Source organism: Candida albicans, chromosome 7 (genome assembly GCF_000182965.3).
Source record: "Candida albicans SC5314 chromosome 7, complete sequence".
Taxonomy (NCBI): Eukaryota; Fungi; Ascomycota; class Pichiomycetes; order Serinales; family Debaryomycetaceae; genus Candida; species Candida albicans.
The window spans coordinates 824,082-842,985 of record NC_032095.1 but is presented as its reverse complement, the minus strand read 5'-3'; the positions used below and the strand labels follow the sequence as shown (position 1 = coordinate 842,985).

At 29.1% G+C, this 18,904-nt stretch overlaps 8 protein-coding genes across 8 annotated transcripts, besides 1 other annotated feature; 5 read left to right on the top strand and 3 right to left on the bottom strand. All coding sequences in view use genetic code 12, as the record gives it.

Annotated features, from left to right (window-relative positions):
• Window positions 1-43: 43 nt before the first annotated feature.
• CAALFM_C703800WA (protein retreival receptor) lies at window positions 44-658 on the bottom strand (the record flags this gene model as incomplete). The annotated part of the gene is made up of 1 exon (XM_710157.1): window positions 44-658. The coding sequence occupies one exon, from the start codon at window positions 656-658 to the stop codon at window positions 44-46; it is 615 nt and encodes a 204-aa protein (XP_715250.1).
• Window positions 659-980: 322 nt separating this feature from the next.
• Window positions 981-2,150, bottom strand: MRP7 (mitochondrial 54S ribosomal protein bL27m; the record flags this gene model as incomplete). The annotated part of the gene is made up of 1 exon (XM_710158.1): window positions 981-2,150. The coding sequence occupies one exon, from the start codon at window positions 2,148-2,150 to the stop codon at window positions 981-983; it is 1,170 nt and encodes a 389-aa protein (XP_715251.1).
• A 1,276-nt stretch (window positions 2,151-3,426) lies between these two features.
• Window positions 3,427-4,788, top strand: CAALFM_C703780CA (putative nitronate monooxygenase; the record flags this gene model as incomplete). Its single annotated transcript, XM_710159.1, has 1 exon — window positions 3,427-4,788. One exon carries the CDS (start codon window positions 3,427-3,429, stop codon window positions 4,786-4,788), a length of 1,362 nt encoding a protein of 453 aa, XP_715252.1.
• Window positions 4,789-5,210: 422 nt separating this feature from the next.
• Window positions 5,211-5,975, top strand: YAF9 (Yaf9p; the record flags this gene model as incomplete). Its single annotated transcript, XM_705437.1, has 1 exon — window positions 5,211-5,975. The coding sequence occupies one exon, from the start codon at window positions 5,211-5,213 to the stop codon at window positions 5,973-5,975; it is 765 nt and encodes a 254-aa protein (XP_710529.1).
• Window positions 5,976-6,004: 29 nt separating this feature from the next.
• On the bottom strand, window positions 6,005-6,742 carry CAALFM_C703760WA (uncharacterized protein; the record flags this gene model as incomplete). The annotated part of the gene is made up of 1 exon (XM_705438.1): window positions 6,005-6,742. One exon carries the CDS (start codon window positions 6,740-6,742, stop codon window positions 6,005-6,007), a length of 738 nt encoding a protein of 245 aa, XP_710530.1.
• Window positions 6,743-7,104: 362 nt separating this feature from the next.
• Window positions 7,105-7,884: a long terminal repeat ((mu-7a) Long terminal repeat (LTR); about 780 bp long, 4 copies per genome).
• A 1,985-nt stretch (window positions 7,885-9,869) lies between these two features.
• On the top strand, window positions 9,870-12,737 carry CAALFM_C703730CA (uncharacterized protein; the record flags this gene model as incomplete). The annotated part of the gene is made up of 1 exon (XM_705440.2): window positions 9,870-12,737. The coding sequence occupies one exon, from the start codon at window positions 9,870-9,872 to the stop codon at window positions 12,735-12,737; it is 2,868 nt and encodes a 955-aa protein (XP_710532.1).
• A 377-nt stretch (window positions 12,738-13,114) lies between these two features.
• Window positions 13,115-14,998, top strand: HIS7 (imidazoleglycerol-phosphate synthase; the record flags this gene model as incomplete). Its single annotated transcript, XM_705441.1, has 1 exon — window positions 13,115-14,998. One exon carries the CDS (start codon window positions 13,115-13,117, stop codon window positions 14,996-14,998), a length of 1,884 nt encoding a protein of 627 aa, XP_710533.1.
• A 397-nt stretch (window positions 14,999-15,395) lies between these two features.
• Window positions 15,396-18,698, top strand: PLC1 (phosphatidylinositol phospholipase C; the record flags this gene model as incomplete). Its single annotated transcript, XM_705442.2, has 1 exon — window positions 15,396-18,698. One exon carries the CDS (start codon window positions 15,396-15,398, stop codon window positions 18,696-18,698), a length of 3,303 nt encoding a protein of 1,100 aa, XP_710534.2.
• Between the last annotated feature and the right edge of the window lie 206 nt (window positions 18,699-18,904).

Sequence of the window (18,904 nt, the reverse complement as noted above, 5' to 3'; positions counted from 1 at the left end):
TTCTTCTATTCTATTCTATTGTATTCTGTTTGTCTTTCTCAAATCAAGTTCTTCTATATCTAGTTTTACCCAAATCAAATGGAAGATATTTATATTTAATCATATGCTGTATTTGTCTTCTCATGGTTAAAGTGAATAATATAATAAAATACATTAAAAGTATTGGCCAAAACACTGGGATATCAAAAATATTGAAAAATGTCAATATTAAGGCAATTATTGTGGCTCTAATTGCATTATACCAAAATTTAAATTCCGGTAATCTTCTTATAAATGGTCTAAACTCATCATCATCATCATCATCATCATCATCATATTTTTGATTTGATTGTTGTGAAATTGGGTCTTCTTGATCGAGTCCTTCTTCAATTGATTCATTTTTCAATTCTTGTTCTAATGAAGGATCAAATTTAGGAGTTAAAAATGCTAAGAATAAATTCAATAAATAAATTCCTAAAGCATAACAAATTATATACCAACCTTGAGATAAAAAAATTCTTAATAAAAATAAACTTAATAAAATTCCAAATCCAATCCATCTACGTGAAGTATAAGGAACTGATTCATCAACTAATTTTTGATAAGTCACAGAAAATTTTTGAATATTGATATATACTGGATTATCTTTAGGAATTTCAAATGGTAATTCTATAGCCATGGTAATATATGTTTGGTTACTGTTGGTGGTGGTGGTGGTGGTGGTGGTGGTGGGAATTGAAGAAAATAAAAACAACAAGGACTTTTTAAAAGAGAAAAAAAAATTTGTTTTGTTGTTCAAGAAATTTTTTTTTTTTTTTTTCACCACTTTATCTACTGGTGTTGGTGCTACTTGCGCGTCGTTGCTGTTGTTCCTATTAACCGCAAATCAATTCAAACTTTACACAACAACACAACTACTAAAGATTACTTTAATAATCTCTCTTATATATTGATTGATTATAGTATTTACAAGTAATTTGATTATGTTATACACACCACATTTATGCTGAAGCAAAGGCTTCTTTTGGTCTTCCTATAAGTTTGACTTTTCTAGTTGTTTCATCAAATATACGTTGAATAACAATATTTTCTGATAATTTTTTATTTTTATTTTTAGAATCAGAATCAGAAATTTCAATTACTGAACCTGGATAATCCATTGGTAATACTTGAGGTAAATATTTAGCCATCAATTCTTCTCTTTGTAATGGTTCAAATACTCCTGGGGTATTAATAAGTTTCTTAGCTTCAATTCTATAATCTTTTTCAAGAGCTTTAGTTTGATAAAGGGTATCCAATTCTGAACTTATTTCCTTTTGTAAGTTCAATTGTTCTTCTTTAGTTAAATTCTTGAAAAGTTCTCCTGTAGGTTCAATTCCAACAATTGAATCTATTCTAGTAATAAATTCTTTAGCTTCATTAAGTAAATTAGGTAAAGAATCAATATTATTTTTTTGAGCTTGTAATTTCAAATCATAAAGAGTGTTGAATGTGGTTTGAATTCTAGCTTCTGATAACAGTTGACCACTAGCACGTAATTGATAAATATTATATAATCGTTCACTTGCATCTTCCAATTGTTTTGATGATGGTTCCGAGTCAAATCCAAATTCATTAACTAATGCAGTTTTAGTAGATTCAATAAATTGTATTTTTTCATTTAATTTCTTTTCCTTCAATTTTTCTAATTCAGGTTGAGCTAACATTTCTTTTCTAGATTGACTAGCTTCTTCTTCTTGTGCTTCAATAGGATCAGTAATTTGAACGTATCCAAATCTTCTTAATCTTGGTTCAAAATGTGGTCTTGGTAATTTTAAATTTTTCTTTAAAGAAACACCAACATATTTTCTTAATGGATGGAAAGGATCAAAATAATATCTTACATAACCTGGTTCAACGGCAAAAATAGTATGATCAACCCCAATTTTAACATTATCACCAGGATGAATCTTAGTACCTCTTTGTCTCATAATGATTTGACCGGGATTAACAAAATGTCCTTCATTTTTTTTGGGTCCTAATCTTCTCCCTGCTGAATCTTTATTATTGGTTCTTGAACCAGAAACTCTTTTTTTAGCAGTACGGATTTGAATACTTGTATGAAGTGGATTTGATGTCAAATCTATTGACTTTCTAGTATGACTGAATAAGCCTTTAACAAATGACGACATCGTTGTTAAATGACCAAAATAGTTGTGGGATTGGGTTGTTTCTCAAATAATAATATAAGTTAAATGGAAAATTTTTCTACACAAATGAAATGTTTCACCAAAAAAAAAAAAGAGACCATGAGACTAGAATTTACCCGGACAAAATAAAACCAAATCTATTTACGTAACAAAAGATCTGAAAACTCTCTACAATACGGGAGTGATAAACAATACCTTGGGGGGGGGGGACTATAATATCACTCTAAGATATATATATAACAAAAACATACTATTTGTATGTTCCAATTCTATTATGTTGTTTAAACACATTGTTAAATGTAAGTAATTCTTTTCTTTATAGATAATTTATAACCTACTTTTACAAACTTTTATTCAAAGCCAATAATCAAAAGAAAACAAAATATCATGTATTGTGTTCCTCCCTGCAAGGCAAGGAAAGTTCATTCACCAGTGTCAATTACCCTCTTAAATGAGTCAGATTTGTTTATATAGGCTGCTAATAGGAATCACTTATCCAAGAAATAGAATAATAACAACAACAACTATAACAATCAATTGAGTTTAAGATAATGGTAAAGTTTAAAGAATGATTTCAGTCAAGCTTGAGTTGCCTCCCCCATCCCCAAATATCCAATAATACTAGCTTTCAAAAATTGTTAGTAACAAATAAGAACAACAATATTCGATACTGAATCCCAATTGATTTGAAATTTTTCTTGTTTAAAGCAGTGTTACTCAAGGAAAATAATATACATACAGCCTTATCTTTCTCACACAAAAGGCTAGGCTGACCTAGGTCACCCTGGAATGTCTCTATCCTAAATGTCCTCAGACTGTTCAAGTAATAAATTCATTTCAAAAAAAAAAAAAAAAACAAAGAAGTAAAAATGAAATACTCTAATTCTAATTTTTTGTCTCTATCTCTATCTCTATCTCTATCTCAATTTTATATTTAATTGGAATTAGTGGTGGTAAAGATCAACATATAATTGACTGAACCATCCGTTTTTTGAAAAAAAAAAAACAAAAAAAAAATAGCGTAACTAGAGTTCCTAATTAGGAAAGTGCGAAAAAAGGAGAAATAGACTTTAATTATTAATTCCGTCCGTCTTTCTCTTTTTTAATCCCGCTCCGCCCCTCGCCCCCGGGTATTAAATTTTAGTACTTCCAATTTGTTGAACTTTAAACAATTGGCTGTTGTTATTCATAGATTTCTATACACACACAAAATTATTACTTCATATCATATCATATCTTGTTTTATCTTTTCTCACCCATGTCTATGTCCACTCGATTGAAACTTGTATCAAAATTAGGAATTGATTACCCCATTTTTTTATCACCAATGGCTGGAGTATCAACTATTGATATGTCAATAGGTGTTAGTAATAATGGTGGATTAGGTTCGATTCCATTAGCATCAATTGATTTCCGGAAACAAGATTCTATTGAAAAATTAGAGAATTTGATCATTGAATATAAAAAGAAATTGATCAACTCAACAACAACAAAAACAAAAACAAAAACTAAGGATAATGATCAGTTGGTGGTTAATTTGAATTTTTTTTGTCATGAAATTGAAAATGAACCAAATCAACAACAAATTAATAATTGGAAACAATTATATAAACAAAGTGTGTTTGATAATAATACTGAAGACGATGATGCATTTAAGTTGTTAGACGAGATTCAATTCATTAATGGGAATGTTTCATTTAAAGAAATTGAAAATAATGAAAATCACATTGATCAATATAATAAATTAATGGAATATTTAGAACAATTAAAACCAAGTATTATTAGTTTCCATTTTGGTATGCCTTCCCCTAAAACCATAAAGCGACTTCAAAATCAAGGAATTATGATATTTATAACTAGTACATCCTTAGAAGAAACAATCTACTTAACAAATAATAATAATAATAATAATAATAATAATAATAATAATAATAATAATAATAACAATAACGACGACGACGACGCCAAAATTGATGGGATAATTTTACAAGGTTATGAAGCTGGTGGACATCGAGGTAATTTTTTAATAAGTGATGATAAATTTGATGAAAAATTATCTACTCATTCATTATTTATTCAACTGAAACAATATCTAGATGAAAATGTTACTACTGGCTATAAACCATATCTTGTACCTGCTGGAGGAATAATTGATATAGATACTATAAATTATTATTTATCATTAGGTGCTGATGCCGTTCAAATGGGTACAGCATTTTTAGCTACACCAGAATGTATCAATCATAAATTTTTCAACACCAATAATATGAGTGGTCAACGAAAACCTACAATTATGATTGATTTGGTTTCGGGGAAATTTGCTCGAACCGTAACAACAGATTTCATAACCAATTTAATCAAAAATAGTAATAATAATAACAACTACTATACCAAAAATGAATTACCTTCTTATGGATATGCATATCATGGATATAAATCATTAAAATCAATTATTAAAAATCATACAAAAAATATTAAAGATATTAAAGATATTAAAGATATTAAAGATATTGGATTTTATTTGGCAGGACAAAATTATTATCAAATTGAAAAAAATAAACTGACTCAAGAAATTATGAAAATATTAACCAATGGTATAGATAGAGATGTTTTAAAGTAATAGGTAATTAGGATATGCAAATATAAATTAGGAGAAAATTGTAGAGAAAGGAGAGAAGAGGGGGGGGGCGGGGGGTTAAAGTTTAAATCTACTATTGTAGTAGTTAATCAACCAACTTTGCACTAGAAAGAGGGGGAGAAATCTTTTCTAACAAGCCTTTCCCCCTTTCTCCATTAACAGTAATAGTTTGTTTAACCACTTGAAAATAGATCTATAGATGAAGAAGATGAAGAAGTGGTAGTAGAAACGACAGACTAACCCAATTCTTGTAAATTACCTGCATATAAGAAAACGAACAAAAAACATAAAAAACAAGAAGAAGAATTGTAATCATCAAAACAAAAATACAGAAAAACAACAACCCACTTGTTCTTTCTTCTTCTATATTCTATTTGTACTCCCCCCCCCTCCCACCTTAATCCATGTCATCAACTCATTCAAGAAGAATAAAATTTGTATCGATATCAGTACCTATATTATATGGGAATCATGCTATTAAATTAACTCCCGAAAAACGGAAACCAACAACACCACCAGAACATACACATGAATGGACGGTTTTTTTCAAACCAGTATTGGGAGATATTGATTTAACACCATTAATTAAAAAAGTGACATTTAAATTACATGAAACTTATGAAAATCCAGTTAGAACTTTGGAATCACCACCTTATCAAGTCACAGAAACTGGATGGGGGGAATTTGAAATCATTATAAAATTACATTTTCAACCTGGAGTTGAATTAGGTATAAATGAAAAAAATTTTCAAATATTTCATGCTTTAAAATTGCATCCTTATAATCCGCAAGCACCACAAGCTCAACAACCACAAGTTCAACAATCACAAGCTCAACCACCGCAACAACAATTTGGTGGTGAGGGTGGAAGTGTTGGAACTGTAATTAGAGAAAGAGAAAATGGAGAAGTTCATCTGGTATTATATGATGAATTAGTATTTAATGAACCAACTGAAAAAACATTTGAAATATTAACTTCAAAACCAGTCAATTTAATTCCTTATAAATTACTGAATTTAGATAAACGAGATCAAGAATATATTCGACCCGATGAAATTGATGAATTAAATAGAATGGATATTTATATTGACAAAGTGAAACAAGAAATTGAAAATCAACGAAATCAATATAAATTACTCGAACAAGAAAAATTAGCCCTCCTACAATAAGAACAAAGTGTTTATATATTATATTTTGTTTATGGTTGGTAATTAATATATTCTTCTATTAATGAAGGTAATTCATTTAAATCAATACCAAATTTAAGATGTCCTGACATCCCTCCAACAACCTTGAAATGCTTAGTATAGGTCGAGTTGTTATTAAATTTGATGGGTATTTTACAATGTACTTTATTTTGATGAATAATTATTAAATAATCTAAAGGATATAAACCTGCTCCCATGGGATCTTTAATTTCAAAAAATTTCATCAATTGTTTACATTGATCATTTGTGCAACCACAACCACCACCACCACCACCACCACTACTACCACCACCACTACTACCACCACCACTACTATCATTATTTGAGGTGATGAATGTGACTGAAATATTAAAGGGGAATTGATATTGTATAGTAGGAATGAATTCTTTACCTTGAGCTCCTAAAAAAAATATAAATTTAAAATAACAACTAGAACTAGAACTAGAACTAGAACTAGTGCTATCATCATTCATGGGATTTATTGAATTTAATAATTGTAATATATTTATAGGAATAATTGATGCATTATTCAAGGAGATATAATTTGATGGTGGTTTATTAATAAATTCGCGTGTTTTAAATTTTTTCACAATCGTGTTAGTGGTGGGAGATGAAGTGGATAAACTTAATGTAGTAACAGTAGGATTAGCAGTAGGATTAGCAGTAGCAGTAGGAGTGGTATTATTATAATAATATAATAATTGAGATTCACTATTATTTCGTTTCATTATCTCGTGTGACTATTAGGCGGAGGGGAGGGGAGGGGAGGGGAGGGGGGAGATGAAGATGAAGATGAAGATGAAGATTAATGAAATAAATTAACGAATAAAAGGATAATGAATTGGATATTTATAAGCAAACAAGGAATAAAATAGAATAGGGGGGGGGAAAATGGGAGTAAAATGGAGATTATAATAATAATAATAAATTGATTAAAGTAGAAATGAAATGAAATGAAGAAAAGTGGAGTAATGAAGAAAGAAGAAAGAAGAAAGAAGAAAGAAGAAGAAAGATGTACACACACGCGCATCGCTTCCCTCACTACAACCAATTTCTTATTTATTTTAATATGGTTAGGGCGCGTACCCCTTGTTGGAAATATTATCTGATCAATCCTGCATCTTGAATGTGAGTGCTTTCAGGAATATGAAACCTTATATTTGAGATATGTTCAATGACTATTCAATGTTACAAAGAAACCTTATTATACACAGAAGTGTGTCAAGGTTTAATGTAACATGAGTAATGTAACAATAACACCATGGGTGTGGTATATGGAAAGACCAAGAAGTATGTTACGCTTATAAGGATAAGCGGGGAACCTACACTTTCGAGTGTGTAATGCAACTTCAAGAATTATGTCACTTACACTTTTGAGTGTGTACTACAACTAAATGTAACAAGAATGAAAGTGATATATCTTATACACGCAGAGTGTGAATGTTACTGAGTTTATCTCAGGTGGGGTTTCATCTGCACTGAGAAATGTGAATGTTTATTATAGGATGATACACCATATGCACTGGTTAGTGCAACCTTCTAAGGAATCTGACAAGTATAAATAGACTGGAAGATTCCTTAGGGATACAGACGTAGATTTTAGTAAGTAACGACGTATAATCTTATTTATATATATCAACTATTTTAGTATATTCAATATGCCTCCTGCTGCTAATAGAACTCGAAAGAGACAAAGATCACAACTGGCTACTGAACCTCAAAGTGAAGCAACAGCTCTAGCTACCACAAGTCCTAACTTACCTACAAATACTGATGCAAATGATGAAGTCATCTCAGAATCTCCACAATATACCAATATGCAGTCGCATACAAATGATCACAACAACGAGAGGAATTTTATTTTCCAACACCCCTCTCCTTCTTCTCCCTCCTTCTTCTCCCTCCCTCCCTCCATCCCTTGCAATAAACATTATACTAATACTATTACCACCACTATTTCCATTCTACAATTAACTCAATATATATAGATATATCTATACGATCTTCTCTGAAAATGAATTTACTGAAATTGTTTATAATCGGTTTATTCTATTACATTTTAAGACTTAATTGGATTTATGTATAAGTTTATCTTCTTGTTCTCTCTTTTTCTCTTTTCGCAACAATTTGGTAATAAACTTGCCACCAAATAACTAAACATTCCCAAAATTATAATCATCTGCCGTACAAGATATACACACTTTTTTAAAACTATTTTAAATATCTCTTTAATACTTTCCCTCTTTTCTATTTTTCACTTGCATTTACAATTCACAAATTCTCTTTTGTGTGGCATTTAATAGATGTGAATAGCCGTGGACAATAATCAAAAATTTCAAAGTATAACCGTGGATCAATAAATAATCTAATCTAATCAAGTCTGTTAAGCAAAACAAAAACAATTGAATTATAATCAATAACAACAAGTATTATAACAAATAATTACTTGGTATATTTATACATAGTAATAATTGTTTTCTCCCGTTGTTGGGAATGGGAATGGGAATGAGGTGGGGGGAGGGGGAAAAAAACGCTACCAAATTGAGTAGAAATTATAATGCAATTTTACAAATACCAAATTCCACCTTATTTTAACAAGGCAAGAAAAGTTCCCAGTAATTACTAAGTAATAGAAGAGTGTTTACAAAAAAACCTCTCATAATAAAAAGAGTTAATCTAGACCATTAATATCAACGGATAAACAAGATTATAGAACACACAAAGACTAAGTATGAGCGATTTTGATAGAATTAATTAAAATTAAAATTAAATAAATTATTATTTAGTTGTATGTTAATAGATAATATTATTATTAAGTCAATATACCAAATAATAATGAAAAGGCCACAATACAATTAGATGAGATTTAATTGATGATGATAATCATGTTTTTCAAGGAGTCATGAACAATGATGAACAAAATTTTGATCCTATATATTTGATTGGCTTGGAGAGATAAATAATTCTGTTAAATGTTAAACAGTGAAAAACCAAAACCAAATAACAGATAATATAATTAGCATTAATTAAAATTGTAGATTATAATATTATGTAAATTATTGCCTATTATTATTTGTAATCTATCGATTACAAGAGACAGAGACATATATGTATATATAATAAATTGTGTTATCAATGAATAAGTCTGGATAAATGGAAGAGATAGGAAAGAAAAAACAAAAAAATCACAAGGAGTTTATTAATTATTATTTCTAACTATAGAAAATCAAAAAACTGAATCAATATTAATCTATTCATTTATATTATTAAACATTAAACATTAAACATTAGTCATTAGATTGAATTGAATTAGAAATAGAAATAGAAATAGAAATAGAAATAGAAATAGAAATAGAAATAGAAATAGAAATAGAAATAGAAATAGAAATAGAACTAGAACTAGAAATAGAACTAGAAATAGAAATAGTTTATACAACAAACTATATTAAATCTAATTCTTAATTGTTGCACGACAAACTAAACAAAAGAGAGACACATTCACTCACTCACGGCACACACGCACGCACGACAACCCCTCCCCCCCTTTCAGATTAATAGACAAGTATAGAGAGAGAGAGAGAGACAGAGTTAACACAAACTACTACTACTTCACTTACTTCCTTCTACTTACTACTTACTACTTCACTTACTTACTTACTTACTGGCAAAACAAAAGAAAATTCTTTTTCCCAACTAATTATAATCAATTACAACCAACCAACAAACCAACCAACCAACAATCACTTTCACCTCCTTAATCTTCATTACTACTTAATAACAATATATTCATTATTCATTATTCATTATTCATTTTTTTTTTGCTACATTTGTTACCCCTTCCCCTCTCATTACATTATGAGTTATTTTATTGTTCCTTCAATTTCTTATCAAACTAATCAAAAATTACAACAACAGAAACAACAGAAACAAAAAGATAAAGATAAACATCATAAACGGAAAAAGAAACCGAGTCAAAGTAATAGTAGTAGTAGTAATGAAGAAAATCAACGTAATTTATCTACCACCACTCCAACTTCAAGATCTCGTCAACAACTGGATACAATTATAGATGAGGAAATAAATGAAGAATATGAAGATGATGAAGATGAAGATGATAATAAATCTATTATAACTACAAATTCGATTTTTTCAAAACATAAAAGTGATAAACGTAATAGTCATAAATCTAATAGTCATTCAAGTCTAAGGCGGAAACTTCAACCCCACCACCACCACCACCACCAGCAACATGGTATTTCACCAACAACAAGTCCATCTGTATCAGAAGAACCACCACCACCACCATGTAGAGAAGATATTAATAAAGAAGCCACAATGATTGCATCAAAATATGGTGAAGCATTACGATCAGGTTCAAAACTGAGTTCTACCAAATCTGTACTCACAAGTGATAATAGTCCAAATGTAACAGGTCTAATAATACCACCACCACAACCAGTGACAAAAAATTTAGTTAGACATCGATCAAATTCAACATTATCTACTTCTTCCATCCCATTATCATCATCACCATCACAATCACAATATAATCAAAATCAAGCATTTCATAGAAATACTTCAATTGCATCAAGTTTAAGTCAAAATTCACAAAATTCTTTAACTAAAGATAATTCATCATTAAATGGTAAATTTAGGAAACTTTCATTTTTAAGTACTGGTAATAATTCAATTACATCTAAAAGAAAAGAAAGTATAAGTTCACATCTGCCTAGTGCAGTTGAATCACCAACAGGGACAGGGACAGGGACAGGCCCAACAACAAGGTCTAGGTCGAGGTCAGGATCTAAAGTTGATGGATCTTATTTCCCAGATTATTCTGATAAAACCACCTCACCATCGAAACTAACACTCCAGAAACAACTTTCTTCTTCTTCTTCTTCTTCTTCACTGTTGTTGCCACCATTTAATGTAATTATTGATTTATCTGTTTATAATACTCCTCAAGGAATTGAAAAGAATTTTTTTGCACCTAATTATCAAGTTTTCCGATATAATAGTTTTCTTGATGTATTAAGTGAATATCATCAAGGTGATGCCATTAATGTATCTACTATTAGATATCATTTATTATTAAAATTTATTATTAAACAAAAAAATGCTCGAGATTTCATTAGAAATGGTAATAGTATTAATACATCGAGTAGTTATCATTTAACAATGACAGAAAGTGTTTTTTCATATCAATTATATGGACCATTAAGATATTTAATTAGATATTTAATAAAGCAAAAATTCCAAGAACAAAATCATAACAATAGTATGCTGCCAGATAATCGAGAACAATTTTATAATCATGAAGAATTGATACAAATGAATTTTATTAATTTTATAAGATATATTATGCAATTACCTGATATACCTGATCCATCAATTCTAAATGAAACTGAACAAAAAATTTATGAATTTAAAGAAATTTTTGAAAAAACGGCAACAGCATTATATGTATTGAAAAAAGATAAATTATTACAACCAACAACGACAACAACAACAACAACAACAACAGAAACATCCGTGGAATCAAAAGATGAATCATTTCAACAACAAGATTCTCAAGTTCGAATCAAATTATTAGTGGAAACGATCACGAAAATTTGTTATGAATATATTTTATTAGAAAAATATCGATTAGATATAATTTCAAAATTTCATGATAATCATTTAATTGATAAAGATATTCTTAATGATTTATATGATAAATATGAGAATAATGTGAAATTGAAAAATAGTGAAAATGTCAAAGTATTTCTATATAATACATCTAATCTGATTCAATTTGGTTGGTATTTTGCTCTTACTATCCCATTTGTACGAGTCATTGAATCTCATGTTTATAATGAAGATCCTCATCTTACAAAGGACTACCAAACATATCAAGAGGCAGAAATTTCCACCACCACCTCCACCACCGCAACCACCACCCCAAAAACAAATTTCCAACAATCTGATGAAGAATTATTTGAGAATCATATTAAAAAATTATCATTTACATCATATAATGAATATAAATCATTATCCATGGAAAAATTAGTGAGATTAAATCGAATTATTGATAATCAATCTAATAAATATAGTAAAATCAATCGAAGAGAAATTCCTGATCCTGCATCGAATTTTTCAACAAAACCAATGAATTTTGAATATTATAATCAATCAATGTTAACCATTGAATCAAATACTTTTGATATGATTCATACTCCTGATTTAATCATTCAAACCACTCCACAAAATTATAAAACTTTAATCAGTGAATTTCATCGAATTTTAAAACCAGGTGGGATATTGAATTTAGATTGTGTTAATTTTGGTGGTAATAATTTTGAGGATTTTTCATTGAAATATAAAGAAAAAGGTCAATTTCCGAAAATATTAAATACTGAAGATTATGGAATTTGTAAACATTTTAATAGTATTTCAAATTTTCTTGAAGTTATCTTAAAAGAATTAAATAATGTATTTAAAGAATCTGAGGATGATGATGGGGGTTCAGTTAAATTTGGTATATCTTTATTAAGTTCAAAACTGGATTTACATAGTTTTGCTACAAAATTTGTTTCAATGAGATTACTTGAAGTATTAGGAAAATTTGATTCATATTGTGATTATTTTCTGGATGCTGGTGATAATATTAAAGCTCTTGATGATGAAAGTATTCATTTTGGTATCCAAATTAGAGCCACCAAAGGAAGAACAGCGAGTACATAAGTAGGAAAGTAGGCAAGTAGGCAAGTAGGCAAGTATTTATTTAATTTATTTGTAACACACAAATATATATATGTATATATATGTATATATATATATAGAGAGAGGAATACAATACATATTTATTTATTCAAAAGTGATACTAGTAGAAGTAGTGGTTGTTGTGGTAGTTGTTGAATTAGTCATATTATATAGAGTGGTTTTCTGTGGTTTTGGGGTTTCTGAGTCATAATTGTTGAAAAAAAAAAAAAAAAATTATCCAACACATTCAACCTAACCCAACCCAACTAACCAACTTGCCATTTCTTTCGAACTAATACTAAACCCCTTTTTTATATTCATATTTTTTGGATTTAGGGGAAGGGAAATTATTTAAAATCATGACGAAAACAATCCATATCATCGATGTAGAAAGTGGTAATTTACAATCACTTTCAAATGCAATCAAACGTATCGATTCTAATTATATCATTAAATTCATTCATAATGAACAAGATTTCATTGATAATGATTCTCAAATTGAAAAATTGATTTTCCCTGGTGTTGGTAATTTTGGACATTTTGTTAAACAATTAAATGAACGGAAATTAATTAATCATTTAAAATCATATATTAAACAAGATCGTCCATTAATGGGGATTTGTGTTGGTTTACAATCGATTTTTCATGAATCGGAAGAAAGTCCAAATATTAAAGGATTAGGATTATTATTAGATAATGATGATAATGATGATGATGATGAGAAGAAGTTAAAATTATATAAATTTGATAATGATGATGAAAAATTTAAAATCAGGGGCATTAAAAAATCTGTTCCTCATATTGGTTGGAATAATATTCATGATATAATTATTAATGGCAAACAAACAACGACTAAATCTTTATATGGATTGAATAAGATTGATAAATATTATTTTGTTCATTCTTATGCTGCAATTATTAAAAATAATAATGATGAAATAATTGAAAATAAATTCATTAAGGATTTATCTTCAAAAGGTTGGGATTTGGCAATTAGTCAATATGGATCAGAAAAATTTATATCTGCTATATCAAAAAATAATTTATTTGCTACTCAATTTCATCCAGAAAAATCCGGAATTGTTGGTTTAAAAATTATTAAAAATTTTTTAAATGGTGAAAAGAACCCAACCCCAACCCCAACCCCAACCCCAACTCCAAACAACCTAGCCCAAGGGGTAGATTCTTCTTCTACTTTGGATGTTGAAACCACCTTAACGGGGTTAACTAGAAGAATTATTGCATGTCTTGATGTTAGAACTAATGATGATGGTGATTTAGTGGTCACTAAAGGTGATCAATATAATGTTCGAGAACAATTATCATCATCATCAACTAACGAATCTGCCGAGGAGGATTCTTCACAGGTTCGTAATTTAGGTAAACCAGTTGAATTAGCAACAAAATATTATAATCAAGGAGCTGATGAAATTACATTTTTAAATATCACATCTTTCCGTAATTCTCCTTTAAAAGATTTACCCATGTTACAAGTATTGAAAAAAGCTGCTGAAACTATATTTGTTCCATTGACTGTTGGTGGAGGTATTAAAGATTTATATGATCCAGAAACTGGGAAAACTGTTCCTGCTGTTGATGTGGCTCATTTATATTTCCAATCAGGTGCTGATAAAATTAGTATTGGATCTGATGCCGTTACCATTGCCGAAAATTATTATGCCAATAATGGGGAAATTACCGGTCTTTCATCAATTGAAACCATTTCTTCCAAATTTGGTAATCAAGCAGTTGTTATATCAGTTGATCCTAAAAGAAAATATATCAAAGATCCAACAACTGAAACTACTACTATGCAAACAATAAAAATCACTGATCCTTCACAATATGGTCCAAATGGTGAACAATATTGTTATTATCAAGTAACTTCTCAAGGTGGAAGGAAAATTCATGAATTAGGTGCATTAGAATTATGTTTAGCTTGTGAAAAATTGGGAGCTGGAGAAATTTTATTAAATTCAATCGATCATGATGGTTCCAATAAAGGATTTAATTTACAATTATTACAACAAATTAAATCTCAAGTTTCAATCCCCGTGATTGCTAGTAGTGGTGCTGGTAATCCTCAACATTTCCAACAAGTATTTGAAATGGATTGTGGAATTGATGCTGCTTTAGGTGCTGGTTTGTTTCATCGTGGTGAATATACCGTTAATCAAGTAAAGAAATATTTACAACAAGAAGCAAAAATGGATGTTAGATTAGATGAAGATTTGGAGTTGTAAAGGGGTTGGGTTTACCCAACCCCGTAGAAGGATGTGTGTTTATAGAGTATATATATATATATACAGAAGATGTATTGGAGTTTATGAATGTAAATAAGGTCAATCAATGGTCAATAACCCATATCCATACCCATTACCAACATATTCTGTATTGTTTGATTAGTCGATCAAGGAGGAGTAAGATCCTTTAATTTTGTTTAATTTTGTGTAATTTAATTTTCTTGTACAAAAAAAAATCGACTTGTCGAAAAGTAAAGACGGACAACAACTAACTATTCCTATAACCACCTTTTTCTTCTTCTTCTTCTTCTTGTTTTCCCGGTCTTCAACTGTTTAATACTGCTCCTAATTGATATTATATGCATCCAAGAAGTCTGGGGAATAGAAAAAAAGACCAATGTTGGAATCATTAAATCGTCGAAATTCAATTGATAGTAATCAAGGTGATAACGACAATGACAATGACAACCATAGTAATGATGAATTAAGTCCATCAGAATTATATTATTCACCATCTGGTCTGCCTCCTAAATCACAATTATTACTTCGGAAATCATCTTCACCATCATCTTATTCTCCAATTAAATCTGATCTACCTAATATTTATAGTCATCTACGATCTAATGATAGTGAATCGCCGCCACAACCATCGCCGAAACAACAATCTTCTTTATCATCATCATCATCATCATCGTCATCTTCAAATACTAAATCTTCCACAACTAAGAATATTTTTAAAAAATTATTACGAATTAATAAATCATCAGATAATATTGATGAATCAAGATCAATTGTACTGAATAATGGTGGTTCTCCAATGAGTGATAGTACTACTGTGACATCAACTTTGTCAACTGATACCGCTCCTAAACGAGGGAAATCAATTCAACGAAGTCAAATTTTACACCATACTGATTCAGATTCTTTATATTTAGAAAATCAAATTGAATTACGTCCAGAAATTTCTAAATCTATTGGTAATATTAAAATCCCGAGTATTTTCACTAATGATGGTATGCCATTATTAAAAATATCTCATAAATCAAAGAAAAGAATTTTATTTTGGATTGACCCTTCATGTTTCAAATTTTCTTGGAGAATGGCTAATTCAACAACCACCACCACGTCAGCCACCACATCGGCCACAACTTCTGGATTACCCCAAGGAATTACTAATACTACCGCATTATCTAATTCAGCAATCATATCCACACCAGCAATAGCAACATCAGCTATTCATCGATTATCAATAACCAACAGAACGACTCATGAATTTGTTCTTGATGATATTAAATCAATATATATACAAAATGAAGGTAGTGGATATCGTGAAGAATTAAATATATCTCAAAAACTTGAAAAAAATTGGATCACCATTATATATTTTAATCATAAAAAAAATAGTTTAAAATCATTACATTTAATCACTGATAATGATCATGATTTTAAAAAATTGATTCTGGCAATTTATAATTTAAAACAATTACGTTCACAATTGGCAAAAGAATTTTTAATTGATTTGAATGAATTAGATGAAAATTATGTTAAAATGTTATTAAATAAAGAATTACTAGCTGGTGATAATGGTAATGTTGATGGCAATGAAGTCGATATTCAGAAATCTCATAAACATGTTAGAGAGTTTCTTAGTTTTAATGATATTTTAAAATATTCCAAACGATTAAATATTAATGTTAATACCAATCATTTACAACAAATTTTCGATCAAGTACTACTACTACTGTCAGCAACAACAGAAAAGCCTGTTAGCACCCCCTTGTTTGAAAAGGGGTTAAATTTTGAACAATTTAAACAATTTGTTTCAATACTTAAAGATCGGAAAGATTTACAAGAAATTTGGGATTCATTAGCTCAAGGTAAAGAAGTTTTACAATTTGATGAAATTAAAAATTTCATTATTAATATTCAAAAAGAAAATTTCAGTGATGATGATGATAATAGTACTATTAATTTAATTTTTCAAAAATATTGTAGTAATGATAATGGATGGAATAAAGAAAGTTTAAATGAATATTTATTATCTAGTTATTCAACTCCATATCGTGAAATCACCCAAACCCAAACTAACTATTATGATTATCCATTAAATGAATATTTTATTTCATCATCTCATAATACTTATTTAACTGGTCGACAAGTTGCTGGTGATTCATCAGTAGAAGGGTATATACGAACATTACAACGTGGGTGTCGATGTGTTGAAATTGATATTTGGAATGGTGATAGTAACACCACCACCACCACCGTCATTGGTACAAAAGATGATGATGATAAGAATGAATATGAACCAATAGTTAATCATGGAAGAACGTTTACTAAACCAATAAGCTTTGCTAATGTTATAAGAGCAATTAAAAAATTTGCTTTCATTGTATCACCTTGGCCATTAATACTTAGTTTGGAAATTCATTGTTCACCGGAATGTCAAATTAAAGTAGTTAATATTTTAAAAGATATTCTTGGAGAAAATATGATTATTGCTCCTATTGATATTGATTCGGTGATATTACCATCACCAGCCGAATTGAAACATAAATTTATAATTAAAGTGAAAAAGACAACTTCATTTCAAAATTTAATAGAAACTGAAAATGGTAGTTTCACAACAAGTACTACTACCACCACCACCACCACTACTACTACTACTACTACTGCAACTTCATTAAGTGAAGATAATGAAAATAATAAATCTAATAGTAGTTCTACATCATCATTCATTATAAGACGAAGGAAAAATAAATCACCAAAAATCATCAATGAATTAAGTAATCTTGGAATCTATACTCAAGGGATAAAATTTCGTAATTTTTCATTACCAGAATCTAAAACCTTTAATCATTGTTTTTCATTAGGTGAAAAATCAATTAATCGAATGATTAAAGATGATGATAAAAAAATTTCTTTAGATAAACATAATCGTCGTTATTTAATGAGAGTTTATCCACTGGGAACAAGATTAAAATCTTCAAATTTTAATCCATTACCTTATTGGTCTCATGGTGTACAAATGGTAGCCACCAATTGGCAAACTTATGATTTAGGTCAACAATTGAATGAAGCATTATTTGAAAATAAAATATTTCAAGGATATGTATTAAAACCAAGTGTATTAAGGAAACCAACTTTAAAATCAAGCAGTAGCAATGTCGATACAAGAACGTCATTAACTACTACTAATTCTAAAACTATTCGATTTAATTTTGAAATTATAAGTGGTCATCAATTACCCAAATTTCCTAAAGATGATTATAAAGATCAAGCCATTAATCCATATATATCATTTGAAATAATTGGTGCTCAAGATGTTCAATGGGATAATAATGACAGCTCACCAATTGCACCAACCACCAGTTCTTCTCCCTTTATTAGAACAACGAAAATAATTCGTGAAAATGGATTTAATCCAAATTTTAATACTAAATTTAGTGGTTCAATCATCACTACTACTAATGATTTAATATTTATAAAATTTGTTGTTTATGCATCAACTTCTTTAAATTATCCTGATTATGGGGAAAATTTCCCTATTGCTATATTAGTCACTAAATTAAATTATTTAAAACAAGGTTATAGATATATTTATCTAAATGATTTATTAGGTGAACAATTGGTTTATTCTTCAATATTTATAAAAATTGAATATGATGAAGATTTATTAAATGAGTTCATAAATAAATAAATAAGTAATATATATATATATATATATAGCTAATTACAATCTGGTTTGTTACTACCATATCCCATTAGTGTTATTGTCATTGTAGATATTGATAATGGTTAAAGGATTTATCTAATATCTGAACAAGTTAACATCTCACCTATAAAAAATCAATTCGATGCGATGCAATGAAGTTTAATAAAATTTTTTTTTTTCTTTATTTCTTT